The sequence below is a fragment of the Crocodylus siamensis genome, chromosome 2 (assembly GCF_052110815.1).
Source record: "Crocodylus siamensis isolate JL-2025a chromosome 2, ASM5211081v1, whole genome shotgun sequence".
NCBI classification, from domain to species: domain Eukaryota; kingdom Metazoa; phylum Chordata; order Crocodylia; family Crocodylidae; genus Crocodylus; species Crocodylus siamensis.
The window spans coordinates 223,231,950-223,259,926 of NC_143396.1; the positions used below are offsets into that span (position 1 = coordinate 223,231,950).

General features: G+C 43.3%; 1 protein-coding gene across 1 annotated transcript; it reads right to left on the reverse strand.

Annotated features, from left to right (window-relative positions):
• Position 1: 1 nt before the first annotated feature.
• On the reverse strand, positions 2-27,963 carry ARG2 (arginase 2). Its single transcript, XM_090033195.1, has 8 exons — positions 27,712-27,963; positions 27,553-27,625; positions 8,528-8,705; positions 7,575-7,734; positions 3,364-3,458; positions 3,125-3,229; positions 1,431-1,567; positions 2-445 (listed from the first exon to the last, which is right to left on the reverse strand). Exons 1-8 carry the CDS (start codon positions 27,826-27,828, stop codon positions 240-242), a joined length of 1,071 nt encoding a protein of 356 aa, XP_089889321.1. The 5' UTR covers positions 27,829-27,963; the 3' UTR covers positions 2-239.
• Positions 27,964-27,977: the final 14 nt, after the last annotated feature.

Sequence of the window (27,977 nt, forward strand, 5' to 3'; positions counted from 1 at the left end):
CTGAAGTCATGGTAAGACTAATAACAAGGTAATAAATGCTTTATTACACATTCAATTTACATAATGTCTAAGTGAATTAAAATTCGGTACATAATACAGCAGTTACTGATCAGCTGGAAAAACTACAGTTTTTTTTAAAACCTAAAAGTATTCCACTCTACAAGTGTCTGATACAGTCAGTCTTACTCAAGCTGCACAAGTGCCTTGGTAGAGCTTGGGAATGTCCAACACTTGAAGTCTTAAATCCTCACTTGCTCTTCACTTTCTGATTCATCTGGTGAACTAGGTGTTGGGAGTTCATCAAAAACAGTATGTGCCCCTTCCCTTGTTTGCCCAAAGCATGTTGCAATCACATCTACTGCAAGACTGGCAGTAGCCTTCACTTCCTCCTGAGAGGCTCCAAGCAGTGGGTTTACTTCTACCAGGTCAATTGCTGAAAGCATTCCTAAGGGCAAAGCAGAGATGACCATAGTTAAATGACACAACAGAAAAGTCCCAACAAGAGGTTTTTCCAGACTTGAGGCACCCTGCTAATGCTACAGGAATTCAAAGTATGAGGACCAGGGTAACACCTTGGGGAAAAAACTAAAGTTCATTTGAAATACTAGGAGACTTCCTACAGTGCAGTTCAGCAGCACCATTTGTTTGCGCTTTCTAGCATCTCAGTACACACACACAGCCCTAGGCTCCCTCTTTCCAGTGGTTTTATTACTATTCAACAGTATCGTTAATGCATTCTGCATAGCAACTGTGCTACACCTAAAACTTTCCCAAGGAGCAGCAATATCCCTGGACTACAGACCACTGCTGGAGACCTAGATGATGGTATAGGCATACAGGCTTATAGGCCCGCCCAACATTAAAAGGCTCTACCCCTGCAACTGTTACTGTGATTACTTGTTTTTGCAGTTTGTTACTATGATGATGCTCAATGCTATGAATAGAGAGAGTGTTACTGTGTGTGTCTGCAGGCTCAGGAAGACAGTAATGCTTCTAATAAAATTATTAAAATTCATAGAAACCAAAACTTTATAATGAAAAGGAGACTTTGTCTAACTTCTTCTGGACAGCCTAGGACTACTTTCTACTACCGTAGGCCACACTTTGGGGTTAGCAATGCGATCAGCAATAGTAGTTCTGTATTTGGCAGTACATAGCCAGTTCTACTTTTGGACTAAGCTCTCTGCTAGCTCATCTACTTATATGAGCCCATCTACTTATGTGAGCCCATGACCTAGTTTTGTTAAAGATTACCAGACATACTGAGGTTACTTATAGTTTGACCCCATAGTATCAATATAGAATTAATACAAATGCCTTGGAAGTGCCAGAAACAGACTTCTTGCTATAAAGCTACAACCAAGTACTGTCTAGGTAGCTTCTTTGACAGCTGGGCTTAATCAAGCTAAATGCAGTAGATTTCTTCCTACCTGTGTTGTGTATTTCCTCTGCAATATACATGCCTTCCCGATATGTTAATCCACCTAAAACAGGGGTTCCTGTTGCTGGAGCCAGTGAAGGATCAAAAGCATCAATGTCAAAGCTGAGGTGAATTGGTCTTTGTCTCCTGGTAGGAGGGGAGAGCGGGGAAAGGGAAGGGGAAAAGAGTCATGGCTTGTCTTGTGGTTTGGCTTTTTGTTTCTTCTATGTAACCACTGTTTTCTGTGGCCATGTCACCTTTAATTCATAGTATAGCAGACCATGTTCCATCGCAAAACATATTTATTATCAATAATTATTCTCAGGGGATATATTGGCAGAACAGTTAAGGTAGCTTGTTATAACTTCAGAAGCACTTGTTCAAACTTTCCTCCAGATGCATGCCCAGTCTACCATGTAAATAAGGACCTGATCACTTGGACTGGAGAGTCAAAGGCACCTGGACATGTTTCTATATTAATTCATGTTCTCTCGGCTACAGTAGCTAGCATAATATTGCCATATGCAACAGGCCTCTAGGCTAAGGTGGGCCTTTTGACGTCGTCATTTCAATCTGTTAAGTCCCACACAGATACTAATAAAGATTTGGGGAAGTGTGATGTAAATTAGTCAGACCTTGAGGGGATAGACTTTAGTCATGCTCTGTTGCTTCTACCTGGGCTCCCAGAGGACCATCCCAGTTCAGAGTGTTCTCCCACCCACCCATATGCCACAAAAGGGGGAACTCTGTCAGTTTACAGAGTTCCCCCTTTTTACATGTCTCATTCATGTGGGGAAAAGAGAAAAAGGCAGCAAAGGAAGTCCTAGCCAAGTAGGGAGATGGAGGCAGGCCCTGGCTATAGCAACAATAGTGAATTACATGGTATTTTTCCAGTATGTCAAAATCTATCCTTGGATTTCTGGCTAAGATGAATGACCATGTCACATTAGAAATGTGGTTTCAGGCCATCTGTAGACTCTAGTGTTTCTGCTTTGGCAAAAAAGGACTCAAGTGAGATGCTGCAGTCACAGAACCTGGATACATGGGATGTTAAGTATGGCTTAGGTGGGCTTGAAAAGCTCGCCTGAGTGAAAGCAATTGCCTCAGTTTACAAAAAGCTTAACATTTTAATAGTATGTAAAAGGTATGTGTATAGGCAGCTGTTAACAGCAAAACCCAACAGTTACTTTGTGCTAGGTAGTTCACAGGTTTGAGCAGCAAATGAAAACGATTTCCCTACATCTGATTCAAATCCCATTCCTTTAAAAAAAAGGAAAGCTTTAGTAGCAGTATGGTATTGGATTAAAAAGAGGTGGGACAAAGGAACTTTCTGAATAAGTCCCATGCTTGTAACAGCTCACAGTTCTTGTGGCTGTTTGGTAAGTTATGGCAAGTGATTTCACTCAGATGTCAAGAGGCCAAGCTTCTGTTTTGTTTTTTAGAAGAACTTTTACTAGAGTGACACTGGAAGTTTATGTAACTGCTACCTAGGTTGTGTGTGTTTGTGTGTGTATTCTGTTGACAGGATTGTTATCACTGGTGAAATGTAGTTAATTTATTTTTCCTTCTAATGAAATAACTTTCCAGAAAAGTAAATGGTGAAGCTCAAATGACTGGCAATTAGAGCAATTTAAATTTGTGTCTATTAGAGATTCCCTGATGTGCTAACTGGTCATTAAGGAGTTTGCATACTTATACAGTTACCTGCCCATCAGGTGTTCAAAGGTTTTTTCCATAACTTTTTGGATTCCAAGGCGATCAATATCCCTCATTGAGAAATATTGGATGTCATAGTTCTTCAAAATATAGCTGTTAAAAATAAATTGTTTATCTTTAGTCCTGGCAATAGCCCACATCATGGATGTAGCTTTGTCCAATGGGAACATGCAATTTTAAGACTTGAGAAGAAACAGCCCACCAGCCCATAAATATCTTGCACTTACTATTCAGCTGGATCCACATCCCTCAGACCTATGTATACAATATCAGGTGCTGAGAGGCAGGGCTTTAGCCAGGAAAACCCAGGAAGCTGTGGCATCTGCAAGCAGAAGGTGGATATACAGCTTTATAATTTGACTGTTGGGTATTTGACAAGCCTGTGCTTAATATTCCCCAAATGTTCACTGTGAAGTGCTTTGCATCTCATTTATTCAGACTAAAATCTTTCCAAAGCATAGTGTTTATTTGCAAATCAAATGCTTGGTACTAAATGCTGGTGACTACGTAATACTTTGGACTAGAAGCAAGGACTTCTATCTTAGGTCAGGTTTATCAGTAATTTACTACACAACTTAGCAAGTTACTTAAGCCTTCTGTGTTAATTTCACAGATGGATATACTTCTAGCAAAATCTTTAAGACACTTTATCTATATGGATGAGAACCACAAGAAAGTCAGTGTCTGCCTCCTATACATACAGCTTTAAAGATTAATTAGATGGGACATGATATGCTATGAAATGTCCTTGGAAACAGGACTTACTGTATATTAAGTGTTTAACTTCAAGTCAGACCACCATGAAGGAGTAAAGCAGTGGCATTAAGGTACAATAGATGAGCTGCCAGGGTCAAATCTAGTGATAAAGCACTTACGTAAGTTATAACCTCATCTAGTTCTAACCAAAGCCTTCAATTAACTGAGGAGGAGCAGCCAAAAGTGCCCTGGGGTAGGGGTGAGACTGGCAAGTTTGTGAGCAGAGGTGGGTGATGCCATTGTATGGGTTGAAAGTGTCTGGTACTTTTTTCACCTGGGCCAGTTTTGTAACTGGAAGTGATTTTTATAGAGGGAGACCAAATATCCCCTTTTGTACAAGGAGGGAAACGGCTTACGTCAGTGGTCTCCCACACAGTGGTTTCTGGCTTGCATGCACTCACCTTTTTCATTTCAATTTAATAAAGTTGGTTGTCTGAAATACTGAGAGTTGACTTTATTCTGATCCAAAAACAACTGATCAGTGCTTTAGACAAACTGCAGTGTCTTTCTAGCATCTTTGGTGAGGCATGCAAAGTATCTTCAGATGCATGCAAATAACTGGCCCAAGGAATAGCAGGAGTCCAGAAAAAAGCTACTCCTCCTCACCTGCCACATTTGTACAAGGCATCTTGGTGATGAGACAGATGGTGGTTAATTCTACAAGTGACTCAGCATAAGTAACTGATGTCTATAAGGATGGATGGGCAGACAAAGTAGCGTTAAACTGCTTGTCCCTACAGGCAAGCTTGCGATGTCTTATTTATCTGGACTATAGAAGTAGCAGTGGAGATGTTTTTTTCTGTGCAAAGGCTAATGGGGAAATCTGTACCTTTTTCACCCTACTGCACAGGGACAAAGCTAACTCAGTCCGGGGAGTGGGAGCAGATGGTAGGGATTACATATTTCTGGAAAGAGAAACAATTCCATGACAAACCCTTCCTCGGCCTTGACTAGGTTCAGAGGTCCATGGCCACATAAAAGATCTTGAAAAATGGATTTAAAAAAAAGTCCTCTAAGCAATGGAGGGGAGCAGGGCAAGTCTTAAAATCTGCAAGGTTAAGTAAGATATTACATATGCACATCCTGAATTTAAGCCTTTTCCACCTTATGTCCCAGTGACTAAAATAAAAGACTGTTCTTTCTTGCTGTGTGTGCATCCTGATCAGACTCCTGATAGGTACAACAGAAGCTAAAGCCCAGCCATTGCAGCTAAGGACATGAGGTTGGTAAGCAAGAGTGGATTGCAGCCTTCCACCCTAAGAGAAGTACAGATGCAGGCCCTTTTACTTAGAAAGGGTACACACAGAAAGTCCGAGTTAAGGGTCAGAGCCACAGCTAAGCCCAAGTTATCATCATCGATGGTATTAGAAGTGTGCCTATTGGAGTGAGCACAGAGTTGGAAGTCAGGAACTCCTATATTGCGGTTGTAACCTTGAGTAAGACAACTTGTAGGACCATCTAATATCCTACCCTTTTGAAGGGAAAAGGAATTAGTTTGTTGGAGAAGGCTGCAGTATGTAATAGAGTATAAACTATAGAATATGCATCAGACTTCTGAGAGCAAGATGTGACCAGAGGGAAACTGTAAAACAGCTTTTAGAATCATCTGGAAGGAGGAAGAATAAGCTGCCATCCAAGCATCAGCACAGCTGGTCTGTTCAACTGGGGTAAGTAAGAGACCTGTTCATATATGATCCTTACTTTGGTAGTTCAGATGTACATCCAAGCCAGCCAGAGTGAAGCTAAACTAGTACTACTGATCAATCAGCGATAAGTGTTAACAGTTAGCGACGGATGATATTTCATGCCCCAGTGGGAAATCATATTGTGGTCCAGTGGAGCAGAACAAAGATGCAGATCCCTTGCAAATCAGGTAGGCTAATGTGTGATAAGCTTCTGAAGTGTGAAACAACTGGTATTGCTACTTGTCACTATGTGCACTTACAGGTGGAGGGAAAGCACTTCTTTCAAGGCTAGCCTGAGCTTTTCATGGGGCAGGGCAGGGCTAGACTGGTCCCTGTCTAAACCCTTTTCTGCTTCCTCTATTTCACACTACCTAAATTTAGGTTGTTCTTACATTCTTCTTACTTACAGACCCCAGAAGGCCATCATCAATATTATCCTTTTGACAGCTTTCAAAACCTTGCTCTTTTGTCCAGCTAGTCGAAAGACAAAGTGTTTGGGAGGGATGGTTACCTAGAGAGGTGGTGGAATCTCCATCCCTGCAGGCTTTTAAGGCCCAGCTCAATAAAGCCCTGGCTGGAATGATCGAGTTGGGGATGGTTCTGCTCAGGTTGGACTAGATGACCTCCTGAGGTTCCTTCCAACCCTAATTTTCTATGAAACAAGCTGTAGACCTTTTCTTTCCTATAGGAAAAAGCAAATTTGAGATTTGCTTTTCTTCTTCTCCAGCTCTGAAAGACTTGCTTGACCTGCTCCTTTCCCACCTAGGCAGCTGTTGGGCCCTGGTCAAATGTGTCCTTTCCTCAGTGTTCTCCTTCTTGTGTCCTCCAGGAGTAGAGATGCCTCAAAGCTCTCAGAGGGTCATCTCTTCTGTGGGTAGGAGTTGGGTGTGTGTTTAAAGCTAGTACGCCTAAAACAAAGGATTTCAACAACCAGAGGCCCTCACTGGTGCCCACACCCATCCTCTCAGGATGTCTTAGCATAGTTTTCTTCCCTTCTGATGCAAGATATGTAGCAAGGAATATTAGTATCCTTCCTTAAGCCTCAGGCATAACCTCCAGCATGAGACATGACCTCTGGCATGGAAGGTCAGTGCCCCCAAACCTTCATAACAGACTGCACTGGGTATGTGGCATGTCCAACCACATGTTGTTATAGAGGTTCTGGGCTACAGCTGAAGCAGATCAGTTATAAAGGCCTTAGGTCATCCTAATATTTAGTCTCCGATAGCAGCTGTGTACAGGTCAAAAGCTCTCATTAAACTGACCCCTTTAAAAAAAGGCAGAGGTTATCTTTTGGCAGACTTTTTATGCCAAGCAGGCTCCAGCAATCCTGAGTTGCAACAGTGTAGCCAGTCAGGAGAGACCATGCAGGACCTGCCCCTGACAGGCCTCAAAGTTGTCAAAATGTAGGGCGTAATAAATACGTAAGCTATGAAGGGAGCAGCTACCAGCTGAGAGATGCTCAGAACAGCTCTTCCAGGCTCCCGTTTTGGCTCGTGTGACAAAATTGTTGCTCACATACTATGACTGTCTTTTGGCTGGAAAAATACTAGGAGCCACTGTCTAGCTGCTGGCTAGGAGCCTCTGCTCATCCATTAAGTGCTGACTTAGGATGGCCCAGGGTGAGCTAATGAGACATGAAGCTTCTCTCCTTTAGGTTGGGCTGCAAGTCAAGCAGCCATTATATAAGATACTGCTCTCAATCTAGTTCCTGCTACCATGGGTATATCCAAAATAGCTACATTTAGGACCCCACCCCTTAACAAGAGCCTCAGAACCCAAGATTTAAACAAGGGACTACCTCTGCCCTGGAGGGATAGACTATCAGGAGATGAACAAAGTGCATTATGGGAGGGATTAGATATGCTGCCAGCATATCATCTCACTGGGAAATAAAGGGGGGCAGGGGATACAAGTCCACCCTTTTCATCAGACTTGAAAATGAACAGTGCTGTACAGTTAGGCCATCATACATGTAAAAAGTCAGAGCCACTTACTTTATCCTGGAGCTCTCGTAAGAGAAATGAGACGGGTTGTCCATGGAGATTTCCAGACTGGGTTGTGAGCGGGGTATTGATATCAGCATGTGCGTCCACCCAGATCACACAGAGGTGTGGGCACTGTCGTGTATGGCCACTAATGGCACCAAGCGCCAAGCTGGAGAAGCAACAGATCAAATCTTTACTCAGGTTGGGAAAACATACATCCCCTCGTGAACTCATTCAGAGTGACTGCAGTTCAGGGCACCCAGCAAGGTTGCCTTGTTTTATATAAAGCTGATGTTTGTGGCGAGGATGCCACAATGAGACCCACCATTACCACTGAGACCTGCATTTCTGGAAGTTTTTAAAGGAACAGGAAGTAAACTGGTACTGGGAGATGGAGCTTGTCCCTTGTGCCGCTAAGCTCAAATTTATTTTTATATATGTAAAAAGGCAATAGGTCGCATGTTGCCTGACCATGTGCATTTACCCTAAAAGGGCACCTTCATTGTTTTTACCATTGCCAAATTCTTTTAGAGTGTGCAATCAGTCATTTCTGTAACTCTCCAAGATTATTTTTTTGTTGCCCCCCTCAGTACCTTGGTTCTCACAGGGTTAAAAATGCTATTTCACTACATGGTAAGTGCTACAGAGGGGGAAGATGAGATATTCAGTACTGCAAAGACTAGGAGTGGCAGAGATTCACTGATGTGATCGCTTAAAGAACTTGGGTACAGGCTTTTAGTTACTTCTCTTCACTTGCAAGTAAAGCTGCCTGATCCAAGCCATAGTAAAGCTGCCTGATCCAAGCCATGTGGCACTTCAGTAATGAAGGAGCCACCTTCTTTCTACCCCCATTTAAGTCTCTATTTTGATTTACACTGCTAAAGAGAGAGTGCCCTTGACAGAAAGCAGGGTCAACCTGAAGAATAAAACAGATCAATGACACTGAATGCATCTCAGCTCACCTGTGGTCACCTCCTATGGTTACACAGCTGTGCCCAGCAGCCACTGCTCCACTTACAGCATCAGCCAGCACTTGGCTGGCTAATCCCACAGACCGTGGGTATTTTACCAGGTTGTTGTACAGCTCATCATTAGGCACTTGAGTAAAATTCAGATCTCCAAAATCGTATACTCGGCAGCCTGAAAAAAAGAGCAAAAAAACAAAGGGATGGGGAGTTCATCTTGGATTCCAGTACCCAAACAGGCATTCAAAATACAGTCCTCTCCAAGTTTAACTGGGCAAATAAACAATATGAATGTGTGATGTAGACTGAATGACTAAAGTGAATTAATTGGTTCTCAAGAGCATGTAAGTGGCTACCCTTGAAACATTTCATAGCCTCAAAGTTATAGAACTCAGGGTAATATCCCCATGCCCACATGTGCAGCTATAAATAGATAAACCAGTAAAATCTTACCTGGAAAGGGAAGGGGGGAAATAAGGAAATGCAAGTTACCCAAATTTGACGTGGAATTAATCCACATATGCTCTCTTATCAACCTAGTCCATATCTGTACCGCTGCTAGATCCTGGCTAAGATCAAAAGTAGCAAAGCCATCACAAAGGCAGCTGTTCTTATGGCTTTTTCCAGTCACCTACAAGCAGGATGTACCAACAGTTTGGTAAAAGACACTATTCATTTGTCTTCATGAAAGCAAAGAGAAATTGTTTTACTTTAGATTCTGTGATGCTGCCTAATTTCCAGCTTGTTAGGGGAACATAATCTATATCAGTCAGGCTCAGGCTGTTTGAGGCCTGAGAAAGAGAAGATAACGTATTGGTAGATACCAGTTTTGAGAACAGATATACCTCCATTTCACAAAGGTTGCAAAATATTCTCCCCTGTGGTTCATGCTCTTTAGCCCACTATAGATTGTCAGGCTGCTTTCTTCCTTGGACAGGTTTGCCCACGAATTAGTTCAAACACAGCACTGGTTTGGCCATGAAAGAGAGAGCTCTGAAACATGAAGGCAGCTTTGGCCGGAGCCAAGCACTTTACCCAGCTCTGCAACACAATCACCTCAAGGGCCCCCCACCATCCCTCTGGGGCATAGCTGAACGTGTAAGCAAAAAAAAAAAATGCTGAAGGAGTCTCGGATCTACTCAGCAAATGTCAGGGGGTTGCTAGGTCTCCAGTTTCCTGTTAGGTTTTCCTGAAAAGCCTCTCCACACATACATATCTTTCTCTTTTAGTCTTCCTTAAAAAGGGATGGTGAGAATAGGTGAAAAGGACTGGAAAAACACTAGTGGAAGCAAGACAAAGAACACAGGAGGGCAGGCATGCAGCAAGTATCAAGTACCCTGGGCAGATACTCTCTGAATAATTGAAATTTTCCAAGTTCCTTTCATCTGTCACAGGTGTTTAACAGGGATCAAACTCATATGGGCAGGTGCCCGCAAGTGACTTGCAGTGGCTTAGAGGTCATGATATAGAAAGGTGGCTTCATCCCTCCTGTACAGAGAAGTGGAGCACAAGGCTGCCCCTCCTTTTAGGGAGGAGTAAGGAGATGGGATTCCTACAGTTGATCATATCCTGATATTTTCATAAATCGGTATATTTTTTTCTATTGCATAGTTCTAAAAATACAACCCTAAGGTAATTTCTCTAGTGTAAAATAAGGGACCACCCTCCCATACAGGATTTTAACAAAAGTGGTTTTAAAACTTCAGAGCTATCCTGAAAGCAAGCTAATGGGTAGGGGTTTGGACTTCAGAAAAAGTTTCCTCCCCATATCCTGCTATTTTTTATGGGCATATCCTTATTAAAACAAACAAACAAACAAACAAACAAACAACCCACAAGGGGATTTGGGGCAATTAGCATCCATTTTTAACTACTAGAGGTTACTTGCTGCAATCACCATCAACACCATAAAGCCTACACAAGAGAATTTTAAAAAAAGCTGGATGGTACATGCCTTTGTAAACACCAAGATAGGAGCTGCTGTATCTGAGAAGCTGTTGTGGTCACCAAGACTCTAAAGGTGTCTCACCGATTGCCCTGGTTTATGTGATGTCTCTTCTCTTCATGGTATTTGTATACAGACAAGTGCTTTAAATCACTGTCCAGCATTAAAGGCAGAAAAAAGCTGCAGTAAATGGCCAAAGAGGGATAGGCCAGCTGCCTGGGTTTCTTCTCCCAGGGGGAGTGTGGCTCTTACCCACACCAAATGCTTCCTATAGCTGGAGAGCTCAGCTCAAGTTTCCTTGGACATCCTGCATATTCTCAGCAATCACCCCCACAGGAATATGCAACTGCAGGCTCTCATCCTAGCCTAGAAACGTTAGGACTTACTCCTTTCTCTAGATTATTAAATGACTACTACACATCATCCTTGAAAGACTAAAGTTATGCATGCAGCTTTACAGACAAGGAACCTATGACAAGTTAAAAAAAAATCTTCATATTAGCACAAAGAACAGCAAGGAGGAATGTGTTGATACTTGATAGTAAACAGCCTGGGAGACGAGAATATATATTTATAAATATAGTCACTAGGGCCAGGTGGCTGGCTGGCCTGACCAAATCAGCCAGGAGCCAAAGTTAGAATGGAGTTAAACATGTAGTTCTAGCTTCTGTTCACTTCTGTGTCTGCTAAGTAGCAGGTTCAACAAGAATTTATGGATGTTTTCATTTCATTAATGTCTAGTTTACTTGCATTTGTCATTTTTCCAATCAATTTCTCCATCAAGCCCTTACACACTAGAACAGGGGTCAGCAACTTCTGACTGGGGGTGAGGGGTGCACTTCAGCAGTGTTTGATGACAGGAGACTTTCCAATGTTGGCTTGCCATTGGCCCAAGTTGGGTCATTCTGGCTTGCTGCCTGAAAAAGGTGCCGAGTGCCACACTAGAACAATGATGCAATGTTTGGACTGCAGTCCAATAAACACAGTGTCATTCGTTTATCTATGACACCAGTGCATTGAACCATTTCAGGATAACATTTTTATTGATTTTAGGATGTCTAAAACCAAGACTTACGGCTACATTTTGTCATCCAGTTTAGGAACATGGAAATTTCCATGCTTGACTATACCAGTGATTCATCCAGACCAGTCTTAAAAAAACAACAAAAAACCAGCACAAAATGTAGTTTGACTGTTAAACAAACATATAAAGTTAGCAGCACCTTGAGAGACTTGTTTCTCCTCTATCCCTCACAAAAAGGCATTTGAAACACTTTAAATGAAGAATGCTAAGATGTAGTAGCTCCAAGTTAAAAGACAAACAAAAACAACCAAGCAAAAAACCTCACCCGCCCCTAAAAACCATACTGCTACTCCAGTAACATAGCCCTACTCCAACATTTTTTCCCAAGAATTCCAAAGTACTTAACATGTCTTAGTATTACAAGCTTCTGGTGACAACGCCTTTTATTCCGGGACCCTACAGCTATATGAGCCCATTGTCCCACTCTAAGCAAGTATGAAGTATCCAAGATATCACCTGCCCTCCCCTTTACAATCATGATTTAAGTTAATTGCCATTCAACCTGCATGCGTACATGCATGCACAATTGTCCTTAGCCAGTTTTGATGCACATCAAAACCCAGTATAAACCTGATTTCTGTTTTCACATTTGGATACCATCACCCCCTACTAAGACAAGAGATAACTGGGTACCTCTGTATAACAAAAAGAGTAAGAGGGAAATCTCAGGAAACCGTAACAAAAGATAGCAAGGGCTGGATTAGTTAATCTATGGTGAAAGATTAAAAAGGATGTTAAATGAATTTGGCTCAAGCTTTAAAAAAGAGCCCAAATAAAATGATTATGAAAATATTTTCACACCAATGGATATAGTTTGTATTCTTATGAGAAAACATTCCCTGCTGCAGTGTTTAGGCTGCACCTCCAACACTTTCTTGGTGATTAAGAAATTTGAGTGGAATAAAAAGAAGAGGAATCTTGTACACTGCCTTTGTGGTCCAAAACAGATTGGAGCAGAAAGAAAACATGCTGCCTACTTTACATATTTGATAACACTCTTTGTCAAAACAGAAGCAAAGTCCCTAGTAGTGGACTTAGGGTACAAATCAGGGGTGGGCAATTATTTGGGTTGGAGGGCCACTTAGGGAGCTTTGGTGACAGGCTAGTTGAGTAACCCCTCTGTCTCCCCCTTCACAACAGCTCACCAAAACTCCCTAAGTGGCTCTGCCCCAGGGCCTGACCCCACACTGTCACCACCTGGTGATCCTGGGGTCTCCATGGAGACCAGCCCAGGACCCATGTGGGCAGGGCACACTCAGCCAGGTGGATGGGGCCACAGTCAGGTGGGAAGCAGCGCGGGTGCAGGGCGAACGGGTCAGGGTGCTCAGGCAGCAGGGCTAGGTCTGGCAGCAGTGGCAATGACAGTAACAGTGGCAGCCAGGAGCCACTGCTGCCAGGGTTGCCAGGAAGCAAATTTGGCTGCTGTGCCAACCCAGCCCCACTGTCTGACTGGGGATGGTGGGACTAGCCACAACAACACATGCCACAGCCCAGGCTGCCCCCCCATGCACCTGGGCCAGGTAGACTGGATAAAAATCTCTTGGCGGGCCATATTTTGCTCACTCTTGGTATAAATTCACCAATAGGGTCTCTAGATTTTGCTGCTGGAGGCAACTCATTGCCACAAGTGGCATTTCATGTAGAGGTGATTTACCTATGTCAGAAAAGTCATGTTGCCAATCTGGAAAGTAGTGCATGTTGGAAACCAAGTTGGCTGCTCTGAATTCACATTTTGGTCAATTGTTCAGCCCCCAGTAGGGTTAGAAAAGTAATTAATGACAAAACCAACATTGTATGAACTGAGGAGATCAATCATAACATTTCCATCATGGCATTCATGTTGGATTCCAAGATGGCTGCCACAAATTTAAAGTTTTGCTCATTATTAGCTACCCAGAGAGACTTATCCTTAATCGCCCTTATGCAAATGTGACAATGGAGCTGATAGCATCATGGCACCTAGCAAGGCATGGAGAATCTACAAGATGTATCATGTCTCAAAATTGGCTAACCGTTGACTGTGAACCTAAGTAGAAGAAACGAGGCATTCATTCAAATGTAGGACATTTGTTGAATTCAACACTTGTTATGGCAGTATTCTTGATAAACATCATGTTGTGTTGATCCTGTGCTGTGTGTTATGTTAACTATGCCATCAGCAGTTTTGGAAACCTTGTTAATGTGCTGTATTGCCTGGTTGGTTGAAGTGTTTACAAAATGGGAGATTAGTTGTCTTGACCCCTAATCCTCCTTCCTTTGCACCGTAGGAGCAAAAACTGCTAAATCCTTCATACATTCAAGATATAGTGGACCCCATCTTGTATAACTGGTATGATCATGTGCAGCTATAAGTGGAAGCATTTGTTCAAAGGCACATAAATGTTCATACCAATTTCCTTCATGTTCAGCCGTGACTAAGAACAAGAGAGTATTGACTGTTTCCAAATAGTTCATCCAGTATTTGAACATACCGTGATGCGAGTGTTCTTCCACAAATTCTTGAAGTAAAGTGACAATCATTGGTAGATGCACCCCATTCCTTTTTGCTTCGCAGTCATTGTTTCTGACTGCAAGAGCTATGCTCCCGGAAAGGCAGTTAATGGTATAATAATCTAATCCTTTGCTTGAACTGGACAACCACACAATTAATTTGTTCACCAGAATATGCCATATTGCTTCAAATGTTAACTTGTGTGCTCCTATAGCACAGTTGTACAATTTTCCAATTTTCCATTTTGTTGGTGGCAGTGTTTTCTGGAAATAACCTACTTCCTGTACAATCACCTTCAAGTCGTAAAGCAGTGAAATACTGATCAACTGCTGTTAGGTAAATGACAACAATATGGAAGCCCTGCAGCTTAATGATTACTCCTGCAGTCTCTTTTGACTGAGCCCACACAGGCTTTGCAATACAATGCCCGATCAAATGTTATGACTGTGTCCGGTAATTGTTTTACATTGCATGGACAGTCCAAATGGTGTTGTGCCCAGATGCTGGTGCAGGCCATGTGAAACAAGATCCAACAACTGATGATACCACCATCAGAAAGACACTGGTTAAACACTCTCTGTGCTGGTATGGCAACGTTCTCCTGGTTGTTTGCTGATATTCATTAAGTTCTTGCTGAATTTACTTCAGTGTGGTCAGAAAAGGTGGTGTGAACATCCATCTTCTACTAAATTTTGAGTATACCTTTCAGACTGTACACATTTCTGTGGAAAACTGGCATCTAGTTCATCAGTCACTTGAGGCTATGCTCTTGCTTCAGGAGAAAGAAAAATACCTTCTTACGCAATCTCCATGTGCGAATGGGAACAAGAGACTTCTTGCTTCCATTATTCTTCTTGCCTGCATTCAGGATGGTAACATGCCTCAGCAGCTATTAAATCTTTGACACCAATTCATCAACACAGTACTCCATTCTTCTCTGCCAGTTTGTGCATTGCATCGGCCAATTCAAACGACAACACTCGACTCCGTCTCTTCTTCATAGGCATTAGGGCTAGAAGGGACCTCGGAAGGTTAATGAGTCCAGCCCTCTGCCCCAGGGGCAGGAAGTCAGTTAGGGTCGATGGTTCCCAGCAAGATAAGCATCCAAATGTTTCTTAACAGTGTCCAAAGTAGGTGCTTGCACCACCTCTGGAGGGAGTCTATTCCAGGCCTTGTGGGCTTGGATAGTGAAGAAGTTTTTCCTTATGTCCAGCCTCAAATGGTCTTGGAGGAGTTTGTGACTGTTGGACCTTGTCATCCCTTAGGGCACTCTGGTGAACAGCTGTTCCCCCAGATCCTGATGCACAACCCTTATATACTTATAGGCTGCCACCAGTTCACCCATGAGTCCACACTTTTCCAGGCTGAAGAGTCCCATGGCTCTTAGACTCTCTTCATAAGGCCTGTTCTCTTGCCCTCTGATCATGTACATGGCTCTCCTCTGGACTCTCTCAAGCTTCTCCACATCCTTCTTGAACTATGAAGCCAAAAATTGGATGTAGTACTCCAGCTGCAGCTTCACCAAGGCTAAGTAAAGTGGGAGGATGTCATCCTGAGTTTTACTTGAGAAGAAGCATCTCTGGGTGCAAGCCAGAGTTTTGTTTGCTTTACCAGCTGCAACATCGCATTGGTGGCTCATGTTCATCTTGTGGTCAATCATGACTCCCCAAGTCCCTTTCAGCTGTGGTGCTAGCAAGCGTAGCATTGCCGAGCCTAGAAGTGTGATATGTGGGTTCCCTACCCCCCACACACCTGAGGTGGAGTACCTTGCATTTTTCCATTTTGAATGTCATCAGGTTTTTATCCACCCACTTTCTAAGCTTATCAAGGTCAGCCTGGATCACCAACCTATTCTTGGGTATGGATGCTCTACCCCAAAGTTTCATGTCAACTTGGCTAGTCCACTTCTGACACCAGCATCCACATCATTAAAGACGTTACAGAGTACAGGTCCAAGGGACACCACTGGTCATGGAGCGCCATGATGATTCATTTCTGTCAACCACCACTCTCTAGGTCCAACCTCAGATGCAATTCGGGACCGTCTAGAGGAAGCAAGAGTCGTAACAAGGTTTCCGTAGGTGAACCTGCAGAAGGTTCATTAACGGGGTCACCGCATGCAAGTGAAGGTTCTTATTAGAACATTTCTGCCAGAATATGCACGTCCTCCAGAGAACTGCTGGAGTAGATGATCTGTTTAATGTCCTAGTCCATGTTGTTGGTAGGGTTTCCCTTTCATCTACCTTGTGTAACTTAACAGTCTCTCAGTATGTATTTTGTGTGTAAAAGAACTGTAGCAAGAACAGTGCCAATTGAGGCTACTGGAATGTTGCAGCACAGGATCAACACAACATAATAGTCTGTCAAGAATACTGCCAGAACAAGTGTTGAATTCAACAACTGCCTTAAGTTGAATGAGCGCCTTGTTTCTTCGTGGAATTCCAGCAATTGTACTTTGGCTAATGGTTGACTGTGAACCTACTTCAAGACATATGATGCATCTTGTAAATTCTGAGCTGTACCTCCTGTGCTTCGCTGGGCTCAGCGATGCCATCAGCTCCACTGTACCATTTGCTTGAGGGCAATAAGGACGAGTCTCTTTGGGTATCTGATAATGAACAGCACTGAATTTGTGGCAGCCATCTTGGAATCATAGACAGCTACCATGATGGAAATGTTACGATTGATCTCCTCAGTTCATACAATGCTGGTTTCATCATTGGAATTAATTTTCTAACCCTACTAGGAACTGAAATATTGACCAAAACGTGAATTTACAGCAGTCATCTTGGATTCCAATATGGCAGCTACACACACTACTTTCCAGATTGGCAACATGACTTTTCTAACAGGGTTAGATCATGTCTACCTGAAACACTGCTGCTGCCTGTGGTAATGACTTGCCTTCAGGGTGACACTTTTACCCTTCTAACTCAATTTCTGGTTCTCTTCCTGTTTCAGAGTAAAAACCCAGCTGCTTCTCTTCCCCCCCCCCACCAGGGTCTGGGGGAGGAAGAATGACATGGGTGGACTCATTTGTTTGTGATAAAGGGCAGCATAGAGGAACACAGCTACATAAGTGCTAAAGTAAATGTGTGTAAGTATTGTGTGCATCTTCTATAGCACAAATAACAAAAGCTATTTAGTGGGAAGTCAGCGTGTTTCAATTGTTAACAAGGACCAATATATTTTTTTTAAGATGAATACAACTGCAAAAAAAAAAATTAAAAGAGTTTAAATCATGGTTTTCTGCTGGCTGATTTAAATTACTATTAAAAAAATGATGATAAATAAAAACTGGCATAAGTCAGTCCACCAGGGCTGCTTTCCTTGGTGCCTCTGCTCAAATCCACTGATATTTCCAGCTTACTCCACAAATAAAGACCAGCTTAACAAATTGTATTACAAATAGTGACATTAGCTAGCTAGCTAGCTTTCCTGTGGCATCTCTTACCTCATACCAGAACTTCTAGGAACAGAACCAGCCTAATGTAGACAAGGCTGTAGAGGAAAATTATTTCTGGTGAAAGTGGATGGCCAGCTAGTCCTGAATACAGAGGTTCTCCACTAAAAAAGAAAACATGCACTGTACTGGCAGCAGCAGGGTGAGTCGCCTGCTTCACCTTGCCAACACATGGGTCAGAAACTGCTGCTTTATAGGTAGGAGTTCAGCCTTCCTGATCAGCAGGGATCCTGGTTTTCTCCAATTTAAAATTAAAAAAAAAAAAATCCAACATTTTCTTCATAACCCCCCATCCACATTTTTCCATGATTAAAACAAAATGCCACTTATACACATGTGCACATACACACTAGTGGCATTTCATTTAAATCATGGAAAAATGTGGATGGGAGGGGTGGGGGGGTTAAATTAGAAAAAATTTGGATTTTTTTTTTAAAGCAGAGAAAACCAGGATCTCTGAATCAGTGTCTTGACACAGCAATAAACCATAGAGACATTTTACTGTTTCATAAGTACTAGCCTGCTGGAAACTAAGTGGGGATACAGGCATAAGAAACTGGGGTGGGAGATAGTGGGGAAAAGAGACAAGTAAGAATGACTTTCGGGCATGGCCTTTTTGGTTTGGATATAAAGGATGGTATTAAATGAACATCCAGTTGTGTGCCACCCTCACCCCAAAGTTTCTAAAATCATGGTGACACATTGTTCATGCAATCCCAAATTCAAGTCCCCCTCTGACCACATCATTTCATCTCTTTGTTCTCACATGAGCAATAAGCCAACTTAATTTAAGAGACCTTCCTTACTCTATTGTGATGATGCCTAATGAGTCAGACAGGCAAGACCAGGAGAGGTTTGGGGAAGAGGAAGTCAAAACAAAGGAATGCTTATAGAAATTGTTTAAAGGGATCCTTACACAATCGCTGTCCCCTATACAAAGCAGGGGCTTACTGGATGCAACTATCCTCCAACTAGATAGGGAGCCTACAGATCCATGTTGCTTTCTGGTAACAGATATGCCATAGTGGGGCACTGCTAATCTATTTAGGTATTGAAAGGCTGCCCTTCCTAAAGGCTCAGAGCAGTTTACAATAAGAGAACATAATAGCTTATAAAACAGGAGTTTGCTGACCTGATACTTGCATGCCTACGCCTTAGTCAGTTCTTTGTCAAATGCATGAGTCATTATGACCACTGGGTAAGGGCACCTATTTTGACAGATTTAATCCACCAAGCTAAGCAGAGAAAATCTTCACTAACAAGAAGATGCTGTTCTGCATGATGTAAAAGTAGGGCACCCAGGTGCGTAACATGGGAGATCGTGTGATCAGCTCTGAAATGAAGGTGGACCCGCAGAAGAGAAAAAAAGTGTTCACCCTAGTTTTAATCATATTGAGCATTCGATGCTGCCTCCATGTTCCAATGCAGGAGACACCCAGAGCCTAGAAATAACACACTCCTGTAGATAAATGTATTTGCATCAAAGAGGAGATTTGTTGGATGGTTTACTAGAGCAGTGGTCTCCAAACTTTTTTGATCGCGCACCCCTATCAGTAAAAAATTTGAGCATGCACCCCCAATATATGTATATTTATTTATTTATAAATTATATACATGTACTACTCGCATATCGTATGTGACACGTGACCGTCTGACATACAGACCGAGTAAGGGCACCAGTGTCAATCCGTATATTAAATATTAATAAAGCTTAATTTCTTTCTTATTTTTTAGATAAAAAATAAAAACAAATAGAAGTTCTAATATTTTCTTCCCGCACCCCAATGGATTGTCTTGCGCACCCCACTTTGGAGATCACTGTACTAGAGCTTTCCCAGCTATGAAATTTTACTCTTTCATCAGGTTTACAGCCCCACACTGCTCCCTGGGGTTTTGGTTTTTTCTTTTTTACCTTTGTGAGATCTAGTTTCAAGACATAACATTTCTGCATCAGCAACCATTTAAAATCATCTTCTGCCCACCCATATGACCAAAAGAGCCAACTAGGAGCCAGACTCACTCATCTCAAAAGGTGCCCTTAAATTCTAATGTCTTCTGGCTCATCGCATTTCCAACCCTTATAAATATGACCCACTCCTCTTCCTCCTATGAAGTCTGAGTCATTTGGATATTGACGGAGTCTCAGGGGAAGTACTTACATACCAGTATTGTATCACATCAGACTATTCTGATGCAACCTCGGCATGTTCCATCAGGATGTAACCGACAAGCCCCTCTGCCTGGGCATTCAATTCCTCTTCTCAATTCATGCTCCAATAAACTTACAGCCAGCAAAGCAACATGTTCCGAAGTAGGGATATTACTCTCACATCAAATTACAACTAAGCAAAAAGCACAGCATTCTGGACAGTTACATGAGTCAACATACCAACCACCCCTCACAGGTAACAAAATTATGTAAAAATAAAAATATATCAAGTGAGAATGGATTACAGTTCACACTAAGCATGGAAACGACTTTGCCCGATGTCTCATTTATGAGCAAACAGACGTTGCTATCCTTTGTCACATCAAAAATGAAAAAAAACAAACAAAAAAACCAACAGTGGCGCAACAAAAGGTAGTGATAGATCCTTCAGAAAACCAGTGAAAGTTGGCTTCCAACAGTTGATTCCAATTTATAGAATCATAGAAAATTAGGGCTGGAAAGGACTTCAGGAGGTCATCTAGTCCAACCCCCTGCTCAAGGCAGGACCAGCCCCAACTAGATCATCCCAGGCGAGGCTTTGTCTATCTGGGTCTTAAACACCTCCAAGGATGGAGATTTCACAACCTTTTTGGGTAGTTGGTGCCAGTGGTTTCCTACCCTCCTAATGAGAAAGTTTTTCCTAATATCTAACCTACAACGTCCCTTGCTAGCATTCCTGGCATTGCATCCAATAGTTTTGTGACTAAGAGTTGCCTCTTCCTTCTAAAAATAACCCTTTATGCACTGTTGCAGGGGTGCTTGCACCCCTGCACCTCTGTGGTAAGAGGTGGAACTTACGCTTGAGCCAACTCTCTCCAGGTCCCATAAGCCTAAGCCTTTCAGATGGGATGCAAACCCAAAGTTTCAACCAACAAATATGGTTATAAAGATTTCATACCCTTCAGTATACCACAAGGAGCAGATTAAAATCTGGTTTAGAATGCTGGTAATTAAAATTCTGCCCCCTCGTCAAACATCCTTCAGATTTCCTTACACTTCAAATCAGACACCCTATTCTTTGCTTTTGCATTTTGTCTCAGACATGGCTGCATTTCAACAATTGGTAAAATTCATCTATATTTTATTCATATCCATTACTTCTATAAAATACTTTGGTATAAAAAGATGCAACCAAAAAAACCAACTCATGGTTATTTAGCTCTTGGGCCTCATATATCCACTTCGTAAAATCATGGGAGGGACTAAACAAAGTCAGGAAATAAAGTTTCCTGATTTAGTTTACCTTGGAAGATCATCTTAAACTGAATTAATATGACAGATTTAAATTGGATTAAGAATACGACAATGCATTTCCCTAGTTAGTTTATCCACTCATCTAATTTCAAGTTAAATTAGGATTAAAAAACAAACAAAACAACCCCCCCCAAAAAAAACAAACAAACAAACAAACAAAAACTATGAATACAGACAAAGCCCAAGTAAAACAAACCCAAGGTTCTTGAAGCAGACATAATTCTCAATCTCCCAGCAAGGGACATGTGACAAGCCAGTTCCATTTTAAAAAATAAGCAAGCAAAAAGATCCTTCCAGGAATAAAAGGGGCCCACAGAATCACAGAGTTACTTAGTGAGCATTCTGACTCCCTTTGAGTGTTTGCACTTTGATTGCTAATATCTGCAAGGTCACAGCTCATCTCTGAAGTTAGTACCACTTATGGCTGGTCTGTATTGAAAGTTGTATTAGTACAGCCATATATATTACAGGGCTTGGAAAAAAAAAAAAGTCTAGTATACTGCATTACATCTTAGAACTGTTTTGTTTGGGTTTTTTTTAACAACGGGAAAAGAAGAGAGAGTGAAAAGCAGGAGGTAGGGGAACAACTTATTCCAGTTCAGGATTCTGCACCATTATAAGCCTTTTATGTAGGTATAGCTATGTACAGAGTTACTGTGGGGGGCAGGAGGAGGAGAATAAGGTGTTACTTGACTCATATTGTACAGCTGACAATAGACAAGCTTTCCAATATAGGCAATCCCTTAAATAAACAGGGAGGTGGAAGAAGAGTACTCACACTTTTGCTTTGTACAGTAGGACACAGTGGCCATGATCACAGATCAAATTACACTGGGGCCTTTGGTTATTTTCTGAAAAATTTCCGCTGTTGCTCACAAAGGACAGAGTTTCAGTGGTCAGAAGTAAACAGGCAAACAAGGACCCAGTGGTTAACAGCATTTTTTCTTGTTGCAGAAATCCACGGTGTACATAATGGATAAACCAGTTACAATTCTAGAAGCCACCCAGAACCCTGTATGTATTAGTGTTCTAACCTTTGCTTTCACCAGTAGCTGTACTAGTGAACTTAGAGTGGGGGAAAAGAACAATGTGTGTAGAGACACAGCTTGAGAAGTTATATTCACAAATGAAACTAGAAACAGATTTTAAATAAATTCTTAAAGCAGTAGGCTCCAATTTTCTACTGGCTTTATGATCCTGGAAAAGCTTGAAGAGCTTAACATGCTGAGCTCTGATGATAGGTTGCTAAGAAGGGATCTAAATTGGGTTATAAAGTTCACAGTCACGTGAACAGTAAATTCCCCACTCGGACTTTACGTTTCTTTGCAAGTGTAAATGCGCCATTTTGAATATTCACATTTCTCTGCTCAAACTGACTTCAGGGGTAGAATAAATGATGCTGGGGTGGGGGGGTCATGTTCCAACGACCTCCAGACCAGAACAGGGTTTTTTGGAACCCAGCAGCTAGCTTGCAATCCAAAGATGATCAGAATACATGTTCAACTACTAGCACTGGGGACAGAAAAGATAAATTGCTGTTTGGAAAAGCAGGAAGTGATTGATGATAGAGGCTTCTAAGCCAGATACGAGCAAAGCTCCACACTTTTGAGGCTTAGCAGCTCCATTCCCTTTCTATGTGCTCCTGAGCTGTCTTCTTGCAGTGCTGAGGAGCTATCATGCAGGGCTCCAAGTCCAACTCTCCTGCTATATCATTCAGGAGCCTAACCTGGAAGCCACCTCCACTGGCAATTTTTCCTTCCCACTCGTCTTCCAAGAAAGTCCCCGACATGTCCCCTTTTATCTGTCTAGCCAAATGGGAAGCTAGCATCCAGACCCAAACCTCACAGCTAGTCCTCACTGAAGTGGTTCAGACCAAAAAATCTGGGTAAACTCTGCAGCTCAGGTGCGGTTTTACTGAAGTTAACAAAAGGACCTGTGTATCTATGTGAGATTAGATAAGCAAGGACCTAGCAGAGATGGAAGGGGTGGAACCTCCTGGCCCCCCAAACAACAAATCTTGGCTGTGGGAGCTCAAGCTAAGCCACCTCCTACTTCTAAGATTTGAAACTAGTTTTTTTCATTTTTTTTTTTTTAGGAAAGGGGACTGGAAAACCACTATGAAGGGCTCGGCAAAAGTAGTCTAATTGGGATCTGTGCTGAACTGGTAACTGATTGGAGAGGTCAAAGACCTTTAAGTCCTACAGCCTCCCATGAAACACCTCTTAGGCTTATTCAAGCCCATGGGATAGTGTCATGGTTCATTTTTCTGTACTTCCCTCAGATGGACAGACACCACTGACAGTGAAAGTTTATCCTCCCTCTAAGCCAAGCTCCCTGCATGCCTGCACAAATTCCCCATGTTCCACCCCAGTTTCAGGAACAACCTATAACATCCTTCCACATGAGGTGCTATGTATCCCTCAGTTTCCCCTCATGCTAGAGGCCCTGTGTCCTACATGTCCCCTTCTTCACATGCCACATATTTCCCCTATTGCCCCCATGTCAGAGACTCTGTATATTCTCCTAGTCCTTCCATGCCAGGGTCCCCCTTTCTTTGCTCTGTGCCAGTGGCTGCGTGCCCCCAATTTCCACACTTTTCTGGGAAACCTACAAGACACCAACTGCCGTTAGAGTGGGTATAGCCAAGAGAGAAACAGATACCACCGAGTTGTTTGTAAGGACTTGCAAACTCGGACAGCCTTTCACAATTCTCAGCCAGCCTCCAAAATTACTGGTGACAGAGGACTCAACTAACCTTACCTATTGTTCTGGAATGGATACTTTGGATTCTGGTGTATTAGTTCTTATGTCTACCCCTCCAGTTTTGAGCTGGCTCCTGAAACCATGTATGCAGTTTAGTAGATTCTGTTCTCTCTGGTTCAAGTCTGTTGCTAGAGAACTTAGTTGTTGTCTCTGACCAAGTTGAGTGCGATTAGGGATGCCCCGACCCTTAGCTCTATCCTGTGTCTAAGTAGGAGCACAAATGAGCAGCTGAACAGGAGTGTTTTCTAGCTATCTGGGAATAACACACCAAGTGGCTGCAGCAGCAGCCCCCTTCAACTCTTGCAGTAGTACCTCAAGAGAGGAAAGATAAGGGGCAGATCAGGACTTGGTAAAAAGGAAGCTTGGAAGATTGTGATGGGACTGCCGGGACGTCCTATTTATGATTTTAGTAAGACTGAGCATAGAGATTAAGAGAGAAGAGAAGGGATAGCAATCCCCACCTTCAGTGACTGATATTGAGGGGGAGATCCCCCCAGCCTGTCTCACCCACTGACTCCTCAATTTACATCTTCACTGACTGCTTGCATGCACACCAGCCTCTGGCTTCTTTACTATTCATTCCATCCAGGAAGAGCACACACCAACTGCAGATGCTTCCTCAGCCTGATGAAGGGGTTTTAAGCCCAAAAGCTTGCCAAGAAAAATGTTTCCAACTACTTAGTTGGTCTAATAAACGATACCAGATTTACCCAAAGAACCTTGTCTGCCTATGTCCTTAGACCAACATGGCTACAACCTACACCCCTGACTACAGACAAGGAATTCTAAGGTTCTTGCTATCCACCACCCCACTATAAGTAGTTCTGGTCAGACCATTTTTTAAGCCAGCCAGGCCCCAAGCCAGACACAAGCAAGTTCTAAAAACAAACCAAAAAACCCCACACCCACCATCAGCTCTGGAATGAAGGTGGACCTGCAGAAGAGGAAATTGTTCATACTAGTTTTAATCACATTGAGCATTTGATGCTGCTTCTATGTTCCAATGTAGCAGATAGCCAGAGCCTAGAAGTAACACGCTCCCATAGATAAATGTATTTGCATCGAAAGGGAGATTTGCTGGATGATTTAGAGCTTTCCCAGCTATGAAATTTTACTCTTCCATCAGGTTTACACCCCCACACTACTCCCTAGTTTATTTCCCTTCCACCCCTTGTAGTGGAAGGGAAATAAAGCTTTGAGCTATAAAAATGCTTGAGGGCAGTGATATAGAAATCCTTATTTGTTTTATATTCAAGCCAAGGAAAACAAGACAGAGAGACACAGATTTAAATATAAGTAAGTAATAAATACTGTATTTTAAATAAGGAGGGGGACCTTAATTTGCCTTAAAAATAAAATAAAAAACCACCACTTGTCTTATATTAAAAGTATATTTTGTTAATTCATGTTATTGATGTAGGAGAAAGTAGCAGCATCCTTCTAGAGAAGATGCCCATTTTTACCCATCCTTGACCACCCAAAAGCCATCTTCCACTACCACTTTACTTTTGAGACACTTGAGCTCTCCGATCTGTGCGCTCTGGCTAACTCAAAAAAAATCAGACAAATGTTAAATATTGCAAATGTAGCTTTAACATTCACCCTGCACATGCACAAAGAGAAAGTGCTATGTATGGATACAGAATGCTTCAGAAGTCTATTCATGCAGGGCTTATTCCCCGAGATACATTTCTCTTAGTTAAGGGTTATCAATTACCTCTCTTTACGGGGATGCTCCCACTGTCAATGTTACATCCCCATACACTGTAAGACACAACAGTAGGGCCAGCTGTGACTAAGAAGAGGTTCAAGATCTTGGAATAGACTGAATTTTAATTTGTTCACTCAAATTTCCTTTGTGTAGAATCAGGAGTTTGGTAGCAAAATCCGAGTACAGAAAAGTAGCCACACAAGTAACAGTGCTGTGCGCCCAATTATCCCTTAGTACAGAGTGATGGGAGGGAAGTGCATCTGCAACATTAGAAGTACTTGAAAGAGAAGTAGAAACGAAAGACAAAGGAAATAGCAGCTGAGGATAGGTGGGGGGTAGGGACATGGAAGAATAAAGCTTACAATATTGTACATGCAGAGAGATCCTGTCAGCTTTTGTCCAGTTTCTAATTGATAATAGCCCCATACTGTCTGATTGATAATAGCCCCATACTGGGCAAAAAGCTAGGTTGCTACTTCCTTCCTACCAGATAAATTTAGCCAGCATGCACAGGGGAGTTGTTTTATCACTGTTTTTCAGGAGGGCCTCTCACAGCAGGATCTATAGCAATCTATGCACCACCTGACTATTCATCAAGAGGGCTGCAGAGATTTAAGCAGCAATATGACACTAGGCTGCTTACAAATGTAAATTCTGCCCCCCCCAAGCCACCCCCCAGTGTTTTACTTTAAACTCCGTGCTGTGCAACCCCCACACCAAGCCAGTGCACGCTCAGGATAGGTATCGTGTTAGTTGGACACGACTTGCCCAACAACTGTATCAATCAGGCGCTTCAGTGGGGCTTTTATGGTGCCTTTACCTAATAGCTGATTGTTAGTATGTTATCAACAAAAGAAAACAAAAACCATGGAAGAAGTTTTTAATATTTGTGAGAGACAGAGATAAGTCACATTTAATAATTCCTCCCTAGCTCTGCAGCTAAAAACCAGAAGATCTGTTTTTTCACTATTCACTTAGCCTTTTTTGTTTTAAACATACAACTTGGTCAGACTACACTTTAACTATCATAATCTCTGGTCTTTCCAGTGTCAAGAAACAATTTGATGCTCTCCCCCTGTGGCATTGACATTATTAGTTGTCAATGTCATGCAAACATTTTTCCTTCTGTTTCAAGATAACAATTATTAGGCCGAAGCTATTTGAAGGAGACCCCAGAGCTGACTACAGGCAAGAAGCATTGCAGTCATGTGTTAGATGTCCATCATTATAAACAGCTGCCTGCTCTTTCCTTTCTGCTACCTCCCAAACTTTTATCTTCTCCTTGCACAACTGGCAATTCTTCAGTTTCAGTAATTTTGGTAACTTGAATCTCTCTAGCCTCTGGACCTGCTTTTACTTTATGGTACCAGAGTGGCCAGTCCTCTTTGAGTCCCCTCCTGCTCCTCCTCTTTCATGGCCGCATCAAAGACTCTGTACGTTAAAATTCAACATCCCCACTCGAGTCTGCCATAATGACTCGGTTGGGGGCTGGGTAGCATATGTCTAGGCACCACCCAACAAAGAAGGGACGCACAGTGTGGGAGCTGTCCTGGGCCACTCCAAGGAGATACTCAGTTATGATTCAGCAACCAGAAGATGCCTACGTGCATAATTCCCCAGCACGGGGCAGGACTCTGTTGTGAAACCTGCCATCCAAGCAGCTCAAGAGGGCTGCAGGGATTTAAGCAGCAGTAAAATACCAAGCTGCTTACAGATGTGAAACACCCACCCCCCAAAAAAACCCAGCGTTTTACTTTGAACTGTGCTGTGTGCCCCTGCACCAAGCCCAGTGCATGCCCAGAATAGGCATGGTGCGGCTGAACACCCCGCTTTGTGGTAGACGGGGTGGGACGCATCTCCCCTGCGGGCCTGCACACCTGGGCGGCCAGAAGTCAGGGGCTGCCTGGGCAGGCACGAGGCACCCCAGCAGCAGGGCAGGTCCCCAAAGCTACAAGCGAGGGCAGGAGTGCGGCCCGGTCCCGGCTCTGGGGCAGCGCGCCGCTGCCTTTGTGCTAGGCCGGCGGGGCCGGAGCCCGACGCGGGGCCGGTGGCGGGGTCCAGCGGAGAGGGCGGCGCGGGGGCCGGGGGCGCGCGGGGCTTACCCAGGCCGAGCAGCCGCTGCGTGAGCCCCGCGCCGCGGATGGCGCCGGGGCCGTGCTCCACGCCGCGCCGCTTCTGCAACACAAAGACATCGCGGAGCCGTGAGCGCGGGGCCGCACGTGGCTGCGCCCCGCTCCCACTGCCCGGCCCGCCCGGCTCACCTGGCCCCGGGACAAGGGGGCGCCGACCAGCGCCACGGAGTGCCCGGGCTTCGGCACCTGCAGCGCCGCGTCCGCCTGCTTGCGGAGGAGCCGCGCGAAGCCGCTGCGCAGGGACATGCCGGAGGAGGACGCAACGGGAGCGATGCTGATGCTGATGCTGCGACCGCCGCCGCGCTGCGCCTTTTAATCCGCGCCGCTTCCCCGCTCCCGGCCGGCGCCGGCAGCCGCGCCCCGCCCCATGGCAGCGCCGCCGCCCGGGGTGTGTC

What these genes read in the sequence shown, in the direction of transcription:
- ARG2 (XM_090033195.1), bottom strand. Translation starts at nt 27,828, where the DNA reads ATGTCCCTGCGCAGCGGCTTCGCGCGGCTCCTCCGCAAGCAGGCGGAC. An exon ending in ACCATAGGAGGTGACCACAG is followed by an intron (nt 7,735 to 8,527) that starts GTGAGCTGAGAT and finishes TTGCTTCTCCAG; the next exon opens with CTTGGCGCTTGGTGCCATTA. An exon ending in GATGTGGATCCAGCTGAATA is followed by an intron (nt 3,230 to 3,363) that starts GTAAGTGCAAGA and finishes TATTTTTAACAG; the next exon opens with CTATATTTTGAAGAACTATG.